The 18,082-nt window shown below is 39.0% G+C and overlaps 1 protein-coding gene across 1 annotated transcript in view; it reads left to right on the plus strand.

Moving 5' to 3' along the window:
- The window catches only part of TMEM27 (transmembrane protein 27), a 32,285-nt gene extending 16,155 nt beyond the window's left edge, over positions 1-16,130 (plus strand). Inside the window, exons 4-6 of the mRNA XM_012638707.1 lie at positions 2,078-2,191; positions 6,281-6,475; positions 15,312-16,130. Of these exons, the coding sequence (XP_012494161.1) occupies positions 2,078-2,191; positions 6,281-6,475; positions 15,312-15,468 (466 nt within the window). The 3' untranslated portion in view covers positions 15,469-16,130. The remainder of the gene's footprint in view (positions 1-2,077; positions 2,192-6,280; positions 6,476-15,311) is intronic.
- Positions 16,131-18,082: the final 1,952 nt, after the last annotated feature.

The raw sequence follows: 18,082 nt of genomic DNA on the forward strand, positions 1-18,082 counted from the left end.
GCCTGCGATCAGCGGCCCCGGCCTGGGCACGAAGGCGGGCACCATTCCCTTTCTGCTCACCGGCCTGAAGGCAGACGGCCGGGGCGCCGGGCCCTGCTTCCTTTGCTTGGGGTCCGGGACCTCAAACCAGAGCGGCCCGTCGAACTTCCTTTTGCCTTTGTTGCACGGCCCCAGGGCCCTGAGCACGGACTCCGTGGCGCAGGGGTCTGGGCCCTCCGGGGCCGGGAGGCGCCGGTAGATGCTGCCTGGGCGCTGCGGGGGAGCGATCTTGACGGTGACCAGACTGCGGACCAGACGCGGGTTGCGGGCGCTCCAAAGCCACCGCTTGATGTAAGTCAGCCGAGCGGAGGAGAGTTCGGGCCCCACCAGGCTGTGGGGCGTGGGCCTGTTGGGGAAGCGCCTCCAGGCCTCGGGGACCAGGGCCCTGCGGATCTGGGCGTAATCCCAGCCAGCCGGCACTCTGGGCAGGGGCTGGGTGCGGACCCAGCGCTCTCGATGGACGTAGTGGACTCTGCAGTGGTCCTGGGCCTGGGGGCGGCTGGCGGGCCTGGGCCGCGGGGACCAGCGCTTTTGGGCCGGCTGTGCGGCCTTGAGCACGCCCAGGTACCTAACCAGGTACCGGCTCAGGCAGTTACCCATGACATCAGTGTGGTGGGCAGGTGGCTTTGAGGGCAGGTGGCTTCAAGCGCAGGTTTGGCTTGCTGAAGTTCCCGACGTCTGTGGACAAGTCCAGGGACGAAGGGCGCAGAGTCCGGTGACCGTTAGCGTCACAGCGCCAGGAAAGCGCGTGGGGCGTCGGGCGCTCAGGACCCTCTGGCCACGGGACCCAGCACCGGCCAGGCGGTTGCCACGTGGACACCTGGACACCGGGACATCACCGATCGATCGCAGTAGCAGTGGGCGGGGTCGCCCTTCTATCTGGAGGACTAGAGAAGTTCAAGTCTCTGTCCTTCCCACTGCTGGTCCCAGGCACCTGGCTCTGGACAGAGAGGTCTAGCGGTTGCCTCTACTTTTGTGTCTGACCTTTGAACGCAGAAAATATAAGAAATTCTACCAGGCCCTGAAAACTGCAGATACCTGTGGACAGAGGGTGCTCTCTTTCATCATTGTGAAATTGAACATAATACACTTGGATGCTCTTTTAAGGAGAAACAAAATAGGAAAGGTGATGTGTGTTTCATTCTTCTAGGACGGATGTTAATGTCACTTTTTGCAATTTAGCTCTTAAGAAAATGGCCAAAGCCGTCCAAGGTTTATGTTTAGTTCCGGTAATGCTGATTTTATGTGGACTCTCCTATAATTTCCACCTTCCATGCATCCACGTATAGATCGTCTTCTCTCTGAACACTAATATCATTTGTCTCTTTTTCCTTTTAATGGCAATCCATGCATACAGAGTAGAGTGAGTCACATTTCCAATTTGCTGTTGAAAACCATATAATTACAAAACAATTCAAACACTGCTGGTGAATTGATCATAGTGGCTAAGTTTGGAGGTTTGTTCAAGGTGATGTAAAAGAAACTGTTCTTGAAAACTTTTCCCTCAAAAATATGTTCAGAAGCCACCTATTGGTTTGGCCCCAGTGCTTGGGTAGGGGAAGGATAGAAGTAGAGGCAGTCAGAGCAAGTACTGAATCAAGAGCAGGCAACAGATTTTGTCTGGATCCGAGAGATGGGAGGCCGAATGGGCAGGGCACTAAAAGGAGCTTGTTAAGAAAACACCAGAGTCTTCTGTGGTTTAGGGAAGAGCCAAGCCTTAGGGAAGGTGAGGATGGGGGAGTGGGGGGCTGTCACCAACAAGTGATGGAGAATGAGATCCCTAACAGTCTCTACTAATTTTTTTTTTTTTTTTGCAGATTCCTTATTTAAGGAATGATTCCCAAAGATATGATTTTGAAACAAAGAGAATTTCCTATATAATTTTCTTCTTTCTAAGACCTTTCTTCATAATGGTAGAAATGACTTTTCAAACATAGCTAAGATGCCTCTTAAAATCGTAATAGCAATAGAGTGAATGGCTTGATGCCATTTGGAATGATATTCTTCTAATATATTTTTTTCTTTCCACTGTCTGCAGAGTTGCTCATGTCCTACTTTGCAATGTAACTCAGAGGGTGTCATTTTGGTTTGTGGTTACAGACCCTTCAAAAAATCACACCCTTCCTGCTGCTGAGGTGCAGTCAGCCATAAGGTAATCACTGGTCAATCAACTTGTTGATTAATTCAACTGTTTTCATAAATATTGAAGAGTTCTCTCCCTGCTCCATACGTAATTTCTTTATTAAAATGTCAAAGATTTCATTTTGTTAGTTTCTATTAGAGATTAGTGTAGATCAGTAGTTCTCATCCAGGGACAATTTTGCCCTCAAGGAGACATTTGGAAATATCTGGAAACATTTTTTTGTCACTACTGGAGGGGGTGGTGGTGCCACCAGCTTTGAGTAGGCAGAAGTTAGAGATGTTGCTAAACATCCTACTGTGCATAGGACAGCACCCCACAACAAAGAATTATTTGGCTGAAAATGTCAATCGTGCTATGGTTGAGAAACCCTGCTTTAACACATTGACTGACACATTAGAAAAAACATTTTTTTTCCATGGGGCCACAGTGTTTTATTATGAAAATAGAATAAAAACTTCAAAAACAAAATGATCCTTTCTAATTTAATGAAAAAAATTTGTTATTTTTTTATTGTTTTCTGTGTGTGAGTTATATGCAACCTGAAAAATAGTTCTCGCGGCTCCCAAGGTGAAGAGACGTGTGAGTTACTTATGCTTCATGAGGCCCCAGGCTCAAAACTAGCTGGAGCTAAATACAACTCACGTGGCAGTTAATGTGTTAAATATTAGCTAAGAATGTTTAGTATTGTCTTCTTTTGGCAAGAACACCTTGTATTTCACTATTGTGTGATGGCTTGAGATCACATAGACTCTGGCTCCAGAATGTCTAGATTTTTAATTATGATAACTATTTGAATACAGACAAGTTACTTACCCTCTTTTTGCCTTCCTCTCATCATTTGTAAAATGTGAATAATTATGGTACCCCTCTCTCAGAGTTACTGAGAAGATTAAATGAGTTAATAAATTTAAAAAGTTTTGAGGTACAAGTCATTTCTTTGATTTTTATTTTGAAACCAAGAAAAATATTCACATTTCTTGAGTATCTAAGGATTTACCTTTTTCAGTCAATATATAGTCTTTACCTTTAAAAGATAATTTTTTAAAAAACCTGTAAATATATGGCTCTCATACAAACCAAAAGTGAATACTATCAAAGATTTTATTATTTCATTAATTAATGAGGGAACTAGTAAGATGTTAAAACCATTTCAAAGGAGATTTCAAGGAACCACACATATAGAGGAAATAAGGAATGGTGAAATGCATTTACAAAATGATGCATCAGTTTATCTATCAGGCAGTAATCAAGTATCTTCCACCAGACACAATTCGTTTGATTTTTTTATGGACAAGAATCATTTACATTATGTCAGTTTTCTAGAACTTATGGATTTGCAAAATAGCTCAAAGACAATAAGAGGTGAAAATTGCCCAGAAAGGTACACTAGGCAGAATACTCAGTAAAATGTCCAGTAATCTTTTTTGCCCATTTTAAGTCTTTTATACTCTTTCCTGACAGCTGCGCACCTCCCTTCCTTATAATCATAGCAAACTCAAAAATGAAACCAGTTCTTGACTCCCAAGAATTAGAAGGATTTGTTTTTATTTTAATTAATGTGCGTTTAGTGTGTTCAGAACTTCAAATGCCACACGTGATTGATGTTGAGCAAGGTATTTTGGAAGAATGAATTCATGAAATAAACTATTTCCTGAAAAAGACAGAACAAAACAAAGTAACTCGCCCCACAAAAGATTTACAGGTTACTAAAATGCATATTATTCTCTTTACCAAGGAGAAATACCTAGTGAAAGAACTAATTTGCTCTCTGTAAAATATTAACACTTAAGAGAATGAGTATATAATCAAATGTCAAAGGTTTTTGTGAACAATCATCTATTCTCCTGGCTGAAGCAAAGGCACTGAAGAGCTATATCAATGGGAAATCGTTTGATCTGCTCTAACGAGGGTTTGAACTAAATTATACTTGTACTAATACTGTTAATACCCGCCACTTAGGGAGTAAAAATTAGAAACAATTTCACATGAAAAGGGATTTTATTCAAGTCTTGCGATCTGCAAGGGCTACGAGGAAAATGAAGGCACTGCGATTACACCAGGCTTGGGTAGATATGAGAAGGAAGAGTGTGTGCTTTGGGTGAAGGTCTAAGAAGTACATGAATATGTTCATAACAATGTGTCTATTTCAAAGGTCAGCAGGAGAAACTATTTAATGGGGTGTGGATGGCCAATAGAATGAGAATTTGTGTCAGAGAATGAGTAGGGCACATCAAGATTGGGTAAAAATAACAGAAACAATACCAAGAAGAAAGGATAGAGTGAAAATAAAAAGGGGAGATGGTACTTAGAGAGCAGGTAATAGGAATTTCAAGGCTGAAGAATTTATGTGGTTGGGCAAAATAATACTAGTTCCACCTAATATTTGCATAGCACCTTCTGGTTCACAAGGTATATTCTTATGCATCTGTGGCATTTAATATCAACACCAATAATTTTTGAGTAATTATTATTATCCCTCATTTATAAATGAGGAAACTGAAGCTCAGGGAGATTAATTGATTTGTTAAGCCCACCATGTTAGAAAGAAAAAGAGTGAGGACTTGATCCTAGGAATGCTGCCACCATATCCAGTGATTTTTTTTTCCTTTTTATCAGAGTGTCCACACCTATGGAATGAGGTAAGGGAATGACCAACCAGTTCTGAGATGTCTGTTATAGTTCTTTTGTGAGGGCCTGGCCTAATTGAATGCCAATTTTGGCTGAAAGATATCAATAGTGATCGACAGCAATTGAGGATTCCAGTTGTGAATAAAATTTAATCTGTACTTGAGCTAGAACTTCCAATTAGCCTGAGAGGTGATAGAGAACATTCCTAGTGTAGAGTGAGAAAATAGCAAAAGGTAATCAACCAGGTAGATAGAATGAGAATGCAGAGAAACTTTTCATCTTTCTCTGAGTTATATCTTAGCAGCAGTGTTCATTATTTTGTGGAAAGGTTTGTGCTCCCAGATTGTTAGTATTAGGTTATGAAAAAAAAAAACATTCCATCTTTCAATAAAAAATACATTTAATCTTTGTTGTGGATTATCTGCGGTTCACTTTCACGTCCATGAATAATCATGCCTCGACATAGATTTTTATTTGCTAAAGGGGGTCTTCTCTGATTGCCTGGTGCTGGTCTGCAGATTCGCAAGCCGTTGCTATTGGGCTCCCTAGACCTGGGCTGTCCAATAATGTAGCCACCAGCCACACGTGGTTATCAAGCCCTTGAAATGTGGCTAGTCCAAAATGTGGTGTACTCTTAAGTGTAAAATATACACCAAATTTCCAAGACTTAGTACAAAATAAGATGTGAACCAACAACTCAATATTGATTACATGTTGACATTTTCTTGGATATATTGGACAAAAAAATTATTAAAATTAATTTTACCTGTTTCTTTTTCATTTTTTTAGTGCAGCTACTCGAAAATTTTAAGCCACATGAGGACCATATTATATTTCTATTTTCCAGGGCTGTTCTAGAGGTAGCTGAAGTCGGCTTATGTAGTATGAATTCAGTAAGGGTCGTAAAACATCTCCAAGGACTCTCCTCACCTAGTTCACAATTTCCAGTTAGAACTTCACTTATTTGGTTTCAATTAAATAAATCTTTGCTACCAATTTCACCCTAACTGCCACCACCATCAAAACTGCAGATGTTTCCCAGTAAAAGTAATGTATTTCTCTAAACTTTTGGACTCCAAAAACCACCATTGCCTTCAGTCCTATGGAACTACTTTCAGTTTACTGAACAAGTCTTATGTTACTATGTCTCCCTTCCTGTGCTCACTACATACTGTCATTCTAATCTAGATGCTACCTCTGAGGAAATAAAACATGGTGGGCAAAGTTCAAAGCACAGGACTTCTGGTTACTTCTAGGACATTCACATGGCAGCCAGCACCACAATTTATTAAAAGAAAACCCAGCATAATTGCTCTCAGCAAACTTTGTAGTCAACCTGAAGTTTCTTGCTAGGAGGATGCTTTGTTTATAGAGATATTTGTAATCATGGAGAGACAGGTTTGTACTTTGTTTCTAATTGTTTCTTTTTCTGTCTTATTTTGTTTGTTTTTAATTATCATTGTATTTTAGAATGAATAGGAACCGGATCAACAATGCCTTCTCTTTGAATGACCGAACTCTGGAATTTTTAAAAATTCCTTCCACACTTGAACCACCCACGGACCCATCTGTACCCATCTGGATTATTATATTTGGTGTGATATTTTGCATGGTCATAGTTGCAATTACACTACTGATTTTATCAGGGATCTGGGAAAGTAGAAGGTAAGATATTTAATGGGAGTTAGAAACCATTTTCCTATTTCTTCATGACTTGGAAAAATAAGGAGAGGATTTTCCTCTGGCTAAAGATAATGCCTTAAATTTGAAACTCTGAAAAAACTGATTATTTTAAAAACATCACCTATGCTCTTGTCTTTAGATATTTTTGACAGTCCAGTGTCCCTCACTTAACTAGATTCCTTCTGTCACTATCTTTCTCTCTCTTCTATATCATATGAATGTTTGATATCCAGAGTTGATTTTACTGTCTGTGTTATGATTTTCTAAGCTGGATACATGGAGCTACGCAGGCTTTTCAGGGTAGAATTCCTGCTTGGTAGTTGTCCACATCCAAATGCCAGCAGTTGCACAGTTCTTTCCATGCCTCCCCACTTTAGTTTGAGAGCTTTCGATTTAACAATTTATAGATAGATTCCCACTTCTTGAGATCATTTACCTGGATTCTGGGGCACTTGCAAACTTTGATGTCTAAATTATTGATATTTCTTCAAGAGGGGATTTCAGACCAGTGGGAGAGTTACTGAGGTAGAGGGGAAAAAGAGGAGCCAGGATTTCTCAGCATGGTTTTGTTTACAAGTACCTCTAATCCAGAAGGGAAGATGGAAAAGTCCCCAATTCTTCACTAAACACTTTCATGCTTCCAAACGTTCCCTTCTAACACCAAGGAAGAGGAGTTCTGGTAAGTGGGAATCACAGGGGCATGCATTTCAAAATCACGGGGACATGGTTTTCAAAAGTGTTGGCACCTACGTGGCACACGTGGGGTGTGTTGGCTGAGTAGGTGTTTGACTAAATGCTTCTCCTGAGGTCTGCTACTTTCCATATGTTTCACCCTAGTTACTAACAGAAAGTAATAATTTTAAATTTTGGGCTTTGTAATTTTTTTTCACAAATGATAAGTGAAATGCTATGGAATAAATGTGGTTTATGTCTAGTCCCCAAATTAAACTCAAAGATTAGGATCAAGTTGTACTTGCTTGATTTTCTTGATCTTGGCATGACATGTAATACGAAGAGACTTGATATAAGGTGTTTGTTTTGTTTCGGTTTTTGTTTTTAGAATATTAAGAAATAGTCTCTTGTAATCCTTGAATATCTATGTTTAGTACTTTTGTTTTCTATTGATCCTGAGATGCCGTGATTCTATGGTTTCTAACGATTGTAACCTTCATGAATTCACTCCATCTCTTTGGTTCCCAATTTCCTTGCTAGTACAATATAGTGGAGCAGTTAGAAGAATGGACTCTGGAGATAGACTGCTTAGATTCAAAGTATTTATGACTTAGATTCTGCCCTTGTATATAATCCATTAACTGTACGGATATCAGTAAGCACAAACAATGAGTCAGGGAAACCGAGCTTAGGAGAATATGATTTGTGGTGCTGGAGTCAAGCTGGTTCAGTTTATCTTTGCTGTCTATGCATAGATAACTTTTTTAGAGTGACAGTGAGATGTACTGGAAATAATTAACTTGGTGGGATAAAAAGAATTAATATGATAGAGTGCTTAGAGTGGTACCTGGCACACAATGAGTGCTCAATAAGTATTAGCTGTTACTATTATTTTATTATCTTGCCATTTGCTGGTCTTTCAGCTAGTTTGTGTTAGGATCAGCTATCTCTTTCCTTCTGAGCAGATTCTATAGTACTATAATAATTGGGTGTGTAGCATCATAATCTATTGCCTGGGAGAAGTGAAGCTGTTGTCACAACCCTGCCTTTACAAATTCATTTCGTGTTCAAACTAGGAAAACAGATGGACAAATTTCTTGTGTAAACCTGGAAAGCATCAATAATTAGCAAATATAATCAGGAAAATCGTGATAACCTTCTGAAGATAAATTGTTCTAAGTTTGATACAATTCGTGGTGGGTTTCTCTTGGGCAAAATATTGCTTTAAAGGCAAGGAGAAGGTGCAGTTTGAAGTGGGGAGAGCCCTGATAATTGTGATGAAAGCCCTTTCTAGTCATGGAAAAGATAGGAGTTGTCCCCAAAGCCTTTAGTTTTGAGGAAGACAATCAAAGAAAGGTTTAAAAATACACTCCGTACATTAGCTAGTCATGAACATAGTTTGTGTGATACAAAATCTTAAACTTAAAAGACCTGCAAGGACCATGGGTTTATCTAAGTCATTGTTCTGCCTCTATGGAGAAGAGTCTAACACATTTGCATATTTAAACTTACTATAGGAGAAATTTCTCAGCCAAGGCTTTAATAATTCTGTAATCTTTGTCAATAACACTATTGTATTGATTATTCTACCCAGTGGGGTGGAAAGCATGCAATCATGGAGCCCAAACTAGGAAAACTCAAATACCAGCTATACCTTTTACATGTATGATCTTGGGTCCCATTTCCATGGGTCTCAGTTTCTTCATCTGCAATAGGCAGATGATATCTCACAGGGCTTTTATGAGGATTGACTGACATAAATGTGTATAAAGTATCCAGGATATTGTGTGCACTAAATAAACAGTAATTATTATTATTATCCAAGATCACCTTAACCCATTGCTGTGATTAAGGGGTGCTAGGAAAGGAACTCTTTTCCACCCAGATATTGTCATCATACTGTAGAAATTTCTCCAGTTCACCATCTCATTGCTTGGGATTTTATTAGCAAATAAATACCTGTTTTATTTTATTAAAGTATCATTAACAAATACAAATTTATGGTATACAAGGTGATATTTTGATACATGTATATATTGTGAAATGGTTAAATTAAGCAATTAATGTAGCCATCACCTCACATAGTTATCTTTTTTGGAAGTGAGAACATTTAAGATCTACTCTCTTAGCAATTTTGAAGTATACAATACATCATTACTAACTACACTCACTACAACAGATCACCCAAAATTATTCCTACTGTCTAACTGAAACTTTATACTATTGGACCAACATCTCCCAAGCCCCCGACAACCACTATTCTACTCTCTGCTTCTATGAGTTCAACTTTTTTAGATTCCACATATAAGTGAGACCATATGGCATTTGTCTTTCTGGCTTATTTCACTTAGTATAATGTCCTTTAGGTTCACTTGTGTTGTCACGAATGACAGGATTTCATTCTTTTTAAAGGCTGAATGGTATTCCATTATAGACATACACACACACACACACACACACACACACACATACATAAACACACACAGCACATTTTCTTTGTCCATTCATCCATTGATGATCAATGCATACTTCTTAGATTGATTCCATTCTTTGGCTGTTATGAATAGTGCTGCAATGAACATGGGAGTGCAGATATCTCTTCAACATACTCATTTCAATTCCTTTGGATATGTACCCAGAAGTGAGATTACTGGATCATGTAGTAGTTCTATTTTTAATTTTTGAGAAAACTCCATACTGTTTTCTATAATGGCTGTACTAATTTACATTCCCCCAACAATGTACGGGGGTTCCCTTTTCTCCACATTCTGGCCGACACTTGCTATCTTTTGTCTTTTTGACAATAGCTATTCTAACAGGTGTGAGGTGACATCTCATTGTGGTTTTAATTTGCATTTCCCTGATGATTAGTGATGTTGAGCATTTTTTCATATATCTATTGGCCATTTGTACATCTTCTTTTGAAAATTGTCTATGGAGGCCCTTTGCCCATTTTTAAATTGTGTTGTTTTCTTGCTATTGAGTTGTTTGAGTTCCTTATATATTTTGGATATTAATCCCTCTTTTGTGCAGAAGCTTTTTAGTTTTATGTAAATCCCATTTGTCTATTTTTGCTTTTGTTGCCATGCTTTTGGGGTCATATCCAAAAACTCATTGCCCAGACCAAAGTCATGGAGTTTTTTCCCTTTGTTTTCTTCTAGTCATTTTATAGTTTCAGGTCTTATGTTCAAGTCCTTAATCAATTTTGAGTTGATTTTTGTATTTGGTGTGTGATAACAGTCCAATTTCATTCTTCTGCATTTGGATATCACTTTCACATACTGAAACTTAACATTCTTCTAAAGTCTTTTTTTCTTCCTTTCTTTTTCTTTTTCTTTCTTTTTTTTTTTGAGATAGTATCTTGCTCTGTTGCCTGGGCTGGACTGCAGTGGCATCATCAGAGCTCACTGCAACCTTAAACTCCTGAGTTTAAGTGATCCTCCTGCCTCAGCCTCCTGAGTAGCTGGAACTACAGGCACACACCACCATGCCTGGCTAATTTTTTTATTTTTTGTAGAGACGAAGTCTCACTATGTTGCTCAGACTGGTCTCAAACTCCTGGCCTCAAGTGATCCTCCCACCTCAGCCTCCCAAAATGCTAGGATTACAGGCATGAGCCATGTACCTGGCCTAAAGTCTTAAATGAATATATAGTCTTAAAAATAGAAATGTAAATAAAATGAGAAATGTCATTGCTAGTACAATAATTATTTTTCTTTACTGTTCTTAAATATGTGTGCTTCATAGGAATCCAATGTCAGTGTGTTTTCAGTGGAGTCTGGGGACACTAAATAGAGTTCTAGATCAAATCCTTTCACCAATCTTTTTTCATTCTGAAAGATAAGTTGCTCTACTAAGTTGAGTCTCAGCTCCTTCATCTAAAAAACAGGGATAATAATAAAATCTATAAAATATCGCAGTGAGAATGAAATGAGATGATATGTATAAGCACCTACCTAATCTGATTTCTGCCATGTAATAGATACCTAATATTATTAACATTATTATTGCTATTATATGGCAGATGTAAAGCAACTTGTCTATAGTCACATGGTTAAAAAGCAGTGGTACCAGGATTTAAAGCCAGATAGGCTTGATTTCAAAGTCCACCAATCTCAGTGTGCTGCAATGCCCACTCATATTGTTTCAGTAACACTGACTTTTCCCCCAGGAATCATCCGGACTGATTATAAGGACAGTCCCAATTCCTCAATAATTGATTCTATCCTGTTTAAAAATCATATTTGTCTGTCCTTTATTGTTTTTCTGGCTATTCTTGGGTCTTGGCTCTTCAGCCCTATTTTCTATGAAGGGAGACAGAAATACTCTTTCTGCTTTTAACCTTCACTACTTTATCTTGGAACAGAGCAAACCCTGTTTCTTAACACTCCCCAGCTCTGAAGGCCACCTGATACTTCTTTTGCCCCTCTTATCTCTGGATTTGTAAAACATATCTGCTCTCAAGTCTCCTAGGAGTTAATTCCATGCATTTTAGTCACAGGTTTTTCATCCTCTTCCTGAACCACCTGACATTGCAGGAACAGCGGAAATCATTAACACTCAATTTTAGTTTTCAGGAAAAAGAAGTCATGTTTTTAGCAGAACATCAAATCAGAATGATCAAAAGATAGTTAAGTTTTATGATTCTTAGAGCAATGCACAGGTAGTGAATCACTTTATTACAGCACGCACTCCGAAATGTGACAAAGTGCTATATTACTGTTAGATAACCTTTGAGCTGCTTATCGTGTCCACCAGCCAGCAAGTTACTGACACTGCAGTTTGTGAATCCCAGCGATGCTAAGACTCAGAACAACTAGATCTAAGGTTGCAAAAGAACAATATGTACCTAATTTGCCACTGACACAGCTCAGTTTCATAGATTTCCACAGTGATTCCCCTCAGAATATTTTTGGTCGAGAAATTATCCTTCTTCTAAAGAAGCGAAACTTGTCTTCATTCATTTTCATCTTCCTTTTTAGTTATTCTCCATTCCTTTGTGATGCCTGATGGATTATTTTTCCTTTGTGACTCTGGAGAGGGAGGTGAGATTCCTCGCAGTGATCTGCATGTGTCTAGCTCTCTGCCATTTTTCTTCCAACTCCATAAAAACACTTTTTTACTGAAGAAACTGGCAAATAGACACTGGCAACCCGTTATTTCTAAGACTACTGTTGCATTGCTACCTACTGCAGAATGCTTCCTTCACTAAGATTTTTATAACATGGGTTTTATACTTATAAACACAAATTTCAGGGTAAGATTTGGCTGTTTAAAATCTGTTTATTGTTGTGGAAAATTATTTTTCACTCCAAGCTCAGTGAGGAGTGATTTTGGGGGAATTTGCATGAGCTAGTCATTTTTGATGATATGTATATTTTTTACTAGGGCTTCACTCCTATAAAAAATCATTTCTCCCTTTTAGAAAACATTAAAAAATGGGGGAGGGAAGATGGATGAATACGGAGTTTTCGCCTTTCCTTGAGTCCTTTTTAGGACAAGGATTGTGTCTTTTCCATACACATAGTAGGCACTCAAAACATAGCTGTTAATGAATGTTGTATACTATGAATGGAAGTGATGTGATTGATGGTTATAGAATATTAATTGCCTTTGCTTTCTGGAGGACATGGAAAGTGACAATTCTCCTGTCCACAGGAGGAGGAACCAAAGTGTTCTAGTCCTCTGGTGGGTGATTTCACCTGGCCAGAGGACCCTCTCACCACATTAAACTCTCTGTCCACGCCAAGCTGTGCCGATTGCTGATTGCTGATGCTCTTAATGGACAGAGTGCGGTGTCTTCACCCTGAGGCTGGAAAAACACAGCAGCCTATCTTTTCCTGGGTCTCTTGGACTACAAGCTCCAACTTTTAACCTAGCATTGGGCAAGTAGTTTTATGAGTAAATGTTTAAAATTCAACGACTCCAATTCAATGATTTCCTATAGTGATTCATTGTGACATTTGATAGTGGGATATATAATGACAAGATACTTTCAGATGATGACATTGGGATTCACAGTATTGGAAAGATATTTTAGTTTTTAAAATGAATTCCAGCTGTTTGAAATTATTTAATAAACCATCAGCAAAGCCTGGCAAAATCCACGCTAACTCCTAATTCCTAAGCTTAAAAATGAATATTTTCTCCATCCATTAAAAAAATATGAGATACAAAAAATTTCACATGTATGAAATTCCTTCCTTCCTTCCTTCTTTCCTTCCTTCCTTCCTTCCTTTCTTCCATTTCTTGTGGTGAATCCCATTCAAAATCTACCTTGGGTTACTCTCTGAATAACTTTCCTTATAGCATTAATTCATCCATTCATTCATCCATCCATTAATTTATCATCTAACCAACCAGCCACGGATCTACATTCATTGCTCCATCCACCCGTTGAGTTGAATGCCTACTCCGTGCTGAATCCAGGTCAGCTGTTTTGCAAAACATCTTTAAATTTGTATTTGTCTGATTAGGTTCCTCATTATGAGATTCGGGTAACAAAAATTGGGGTTGGGGTGGCAGGAACACCACCAAAAAATGTATATGTGATCTACTCAGTGTATCAAATCAGGAGGGACTTGTCAGTTTGTATCATGGTTGGAGCTGTTCACCAGATTTCTCTCTTGGCAAAATACAAGTGTCCTTTTGTAATTAGTACATTGCTTATGGGGGTGATACTTTGAGACCATGTGAATATCCTGTTCCCCAACCATCTCTCACTGGATGGTTTAGTATCCATTGATGATTCTTTATCAATTTTTATTGTAGTGGTGATTGTCTATTTCTATTACCCTTTCTGTATTAGTTGGCATTCTTTTGTAAAAAAGAGCTTTCTCTTTTCTCCTCTTTCTTCCACCATATTCTTTAAAGCACATTAAAAGTGATTCTCAGATAGGACTAATAGAAAGTTCCATCTTGGTCATCATTGGGGCATCTTCACCACCTCCTCACCTGTCAGAGACTCACTAAGGTCCTAAGGGACTCTCATAGTGGTGAGAATCCACCCTGGCCACCACTGCAATGCCCAACATTCCAGCCAGATGATCCCTTCAGGTCTGCCTTTTTGGAGTTTCCCCGGATTCCTTGGACAGGAGAATCGTTGGCAACTCTGGGAGCCTCATGCTTGACATCATGAATCCCTGGTGCCACCATGGAGTGGTGCTCCAATGTCCAATCTGTGATAAGCCTCAGGCAAACCCCTCCTTCTTATGGTTGCCTAGAGAGGCACCCACTTCTCTTCTTTCTTTTACTGCATGATATCAAGCATAATTGGCTCAGTGTCTTAGTCTTTCACAAAAGACAGGAAAAACTTTTGAATTTTAGTCTGCAGCTTTCCACATTCCAAGGAAATATTAAGGATCTAGTTACCACTTGGGTTGGGGTAGCAGGATCTACAAAGGGTGAGAGTATGAGAAGCTAAAAAATTTATCCTGTCATGTGGAGCTTTTTGGGATGATCTGGAATTACAACTATGAGTTGTAATGTAATTAGGAAGATGTGTTCTGAGTTCCAAAATCCTGACTTACAGATGAACACAACTATTTTGTAATAAGTAGAGCCAAGCAGTGATATCTGAAATTTGTAGCAGTTACTTACTTTCTATAAAGTAATGTGAATTTGCTTTCTGACAGCAAATTTCAATTTGGTTTTCACTCAACATTTGCAGACCATTAAGTTGTCAAATCCCATGAGACGAATTTATTACTTTTTTAAGTTCAATTTTTGTTAAGTTGTTCTCCTAGAGCAAAATTTTAAACTTGCCAGTTTACTATACATTTCTTCACATCCTTCATGTAATTTGTGTGTATATGTATATGTGTGTATACAGTCATATTCCTTCATATGCATATATATTCATTCATATACATATTCATCTATATTTATTTTCTATTCTAAATAAGACCACTTGTTCTGATCAATATACATATGTCATCCATGCAGAGTTCTTATCTTGATAGTATCTTTTCACCTCACCAACTCTTTATGATCTTTGAAATTTATTTGAAAATGCATAATATCATTAATTATTTCGTGGTTCTAAGGTTCCTATTCCCCTTCCTGTTCTCCATGTTTATATAGAAGACCATACTCAGCCGTGCTCATGTCCTCCTAGATGCCAATGCCTCTTTTTGTATACTTTTAGGAAGAACGCAGAACTATCTCAACTGATTGACGCTGAAGATAGGTGTGAAAACATGATCACAATTGAAAACGGCATCCCCTGCAACCCTTTGGACGCGAAGGGAGGGCGCATTAACGATGCCTTCGTGACAGAGGATGAGCGGCTCACCCCTCTCTGAAGGGCTGTTGTTCTGCTTCCCTGATAAATTCAACACTTGTTTCTGTGCTACTGCTGAGCATTCCCAAATACCAAGGGCAGATCATATATTTTGTTTTACCATCCTTTTTTGTAATAAATCTTGAATGTGCTTTAAAATGAAAGGCAATCAATTATACCCACAAACCCATGAAATCATAAGCTACTGACTACTCAAAATATTCTAAAATATTTTTCTGACAGCACGTAAGTGTGACCATGTGGTGTTTACAGTTATTGATTTAAGCATTTCCAGAAATAAGGTCAGGGCTATATATATATATATATATATACATATAATTTTTTCACACTTCAAAGACCTAAGGAAAAATAATTTTTTCAGTGGGGAATACCTATAATATGGTGTAAAAATGATTGAAAATGGATCCTTTTTTAATATCGTTTATATCACTCTGTATATGACTAAGTAAGCAAAAGAAAAATGTATTGCAAATAGGATGGATAAAAATAGAAATGCTGATTAACAGGGTGGAATTTTATCCTGTTATCATACCTACAGCTGCTTATATATTTCTGAATATCAGTCTCTAATGGGACAGTTCTATTTGCTGGCTATTTCTGCAATTTGCGAAAGTCCAATCTGTGCTAATTTAATAAAGTGCTAATCATCACTTTTTGATTGTGTGACTGTGTCTGAGATTTATTTTCACACTGTGGAACATAGTAAGTTTAATTTTTATTAGTTATGTTTAATCTGCTCTACAGCCCTAGAAATGAATTATTTTTGTTGTGTGTATCCTTATTTGAAGATACCTTGTTGTTTTTAGACTTGATTTTATTTCTGGATAGGGTGTGTATCATTCTGAATTCTAATAATAATGATTATACATTTATTAATGGAAATAAAATTTGCTACTGAATCTCCTACTGCTATCACCCATAGTTAAGGTTACAGCAAGTCTCTAACTCACTTCCCTGCCTTCAGTGTTGCTCCTTGGATCCAGACTCTAAGATGGGTAGTTGCAAGTAGCAGGTTTCTTGGAGCATGCTCTCAGGAGGTACACCTGTAACAAGTGAAGAAGGCAAGTGTGGCAGACAGACGTGAAGGTGGCTCCCATCATTCCCATCTCCCGGTGTTCAAAACTTCGTGTAATCCCCTCTCCTTGAGTGAGTATGGACCCTGTGGCTTGCTTCTAATGAATAGAATATAGCAAAGGTGATGAGATGCTGCACCGCTGCAATTATTTTATATTATATATGAGTCTGTCTTGGTAGCAGACTTGTTCTAGAGACTCTTCTTGACGGCTTGACTCAGTAAGTGGCTATGTTGGGAAAGTCTATGTGACAGGAACTGTTAGCAGCCTCTAGGAATTGCTGGTGACATCTAGACACCAAAGACAGGCTCCAACCAATAGCCAGCAGGAAACTGGGGTCCTCAGTCCTACAACCACAAGGAAATGAATTCTGACAACTGGAATGAGTTTGGAAGCAGATTTTTTTGCCCCAGCCAAACCTCCAGATGAGAATACAGTCTGGCCAACACTTTGCAGCCTGAGCAGAGGACCCAGCTAGGCTGTACCCAGACTCTTGACCATGGACACTGTGAGATGATAAATGTGTATTTTTTTTAGCCATTAAGTTTGTGGTGATGTGTGATACAGCAACAGGTAACTAATAGAGTAGGATTAAGCAAAGTGAAAGCAACCAGAGGCATGGTTATAACTGAGGCCTCAGCCAATCCTTCAGGGAGCTCAGGAGCTGGGGCTGCCCTGATTGAGACAAGGGGGCTGGGCCTTTGTATCTCCACATTAACCAGGCATGACCACAGGTGCTCTCTGGGAGAAGGTCTACCCTTGGGAAAGGCAGTTCACTGTGTCTGGGTGCAATGCTCACTGGAGAATTCAGCTGTGAGCCTTCAACAGCCAATATTCCTCGGTGCTAGGGATGGGTACGTTGGACCAGAAGAGGGAGCCTAGAGGCCCCCCAGAATATCTACCAGTCCATTGGCTGCAATGCAGCTTGAAAGAATGCCCTAGATGGAAACCTGGACCTGTTAGTTCTTAACGTAAAAACTTTTAACGGCTTCTCATTATCCTTAGGATAAAGCCAGACTCCTTAACACAGGGCCTGCTGAGGTTTGATCCCCACTTCCTTCCCTAACTTCATCTCTCACCTATTATCTCCTCTCTCTCTCTCTCCCCCCGAACCCCCACCCCCTCTCTCTTTCTCTTCCATCCAATCATACACAGATCTTTCACTTCTAGGCCTTTGAACAAACTGTTTTATCCTACCTCTCAGTCCTTCTCACTTGTCCTTAGGGTCTCTCACTTAAACATTTTGACCTCAGGGAGGTCTTTGCCGAACATCCTGGCTATGTGCTCCTAGAGTGCCTGGACAATTATACTCATCTTGTTCCACTATAATGATATTACTTTTAAATATGTTTTTGTGGAAGAAGGGGACCACAAAGGCAACAGTGTTTTAGAGCCCACAAAAGTCCTAATGCAGCCTTGTCTCCATAAATGTTTTCATAACCCATTTCACTTTGCTCTCAACCTCCAACCAGATAGAATTAACCACTGCTTTGTAACCTAACTATATCTAGACATTTTTTTACACCAAGGAAAAATTTTATT

The sequence above is a fragment of the Propithecus coquereli genome, unplaced genomic scaffold, assembly GCF_000956105.1.
Source record: "Propithecus coquereli isolate 6110/MARCELLA unplaced genomic scaffold, Pcoq_1.0 Scaffold132, whole genome shotgun sequence".
Classification (NCBI taxonomy): Eukaryota; Metazoa; Chordata; class Mammalia; order Primates; family Indriidae; genus Propithecus; species Propithecus coquereli.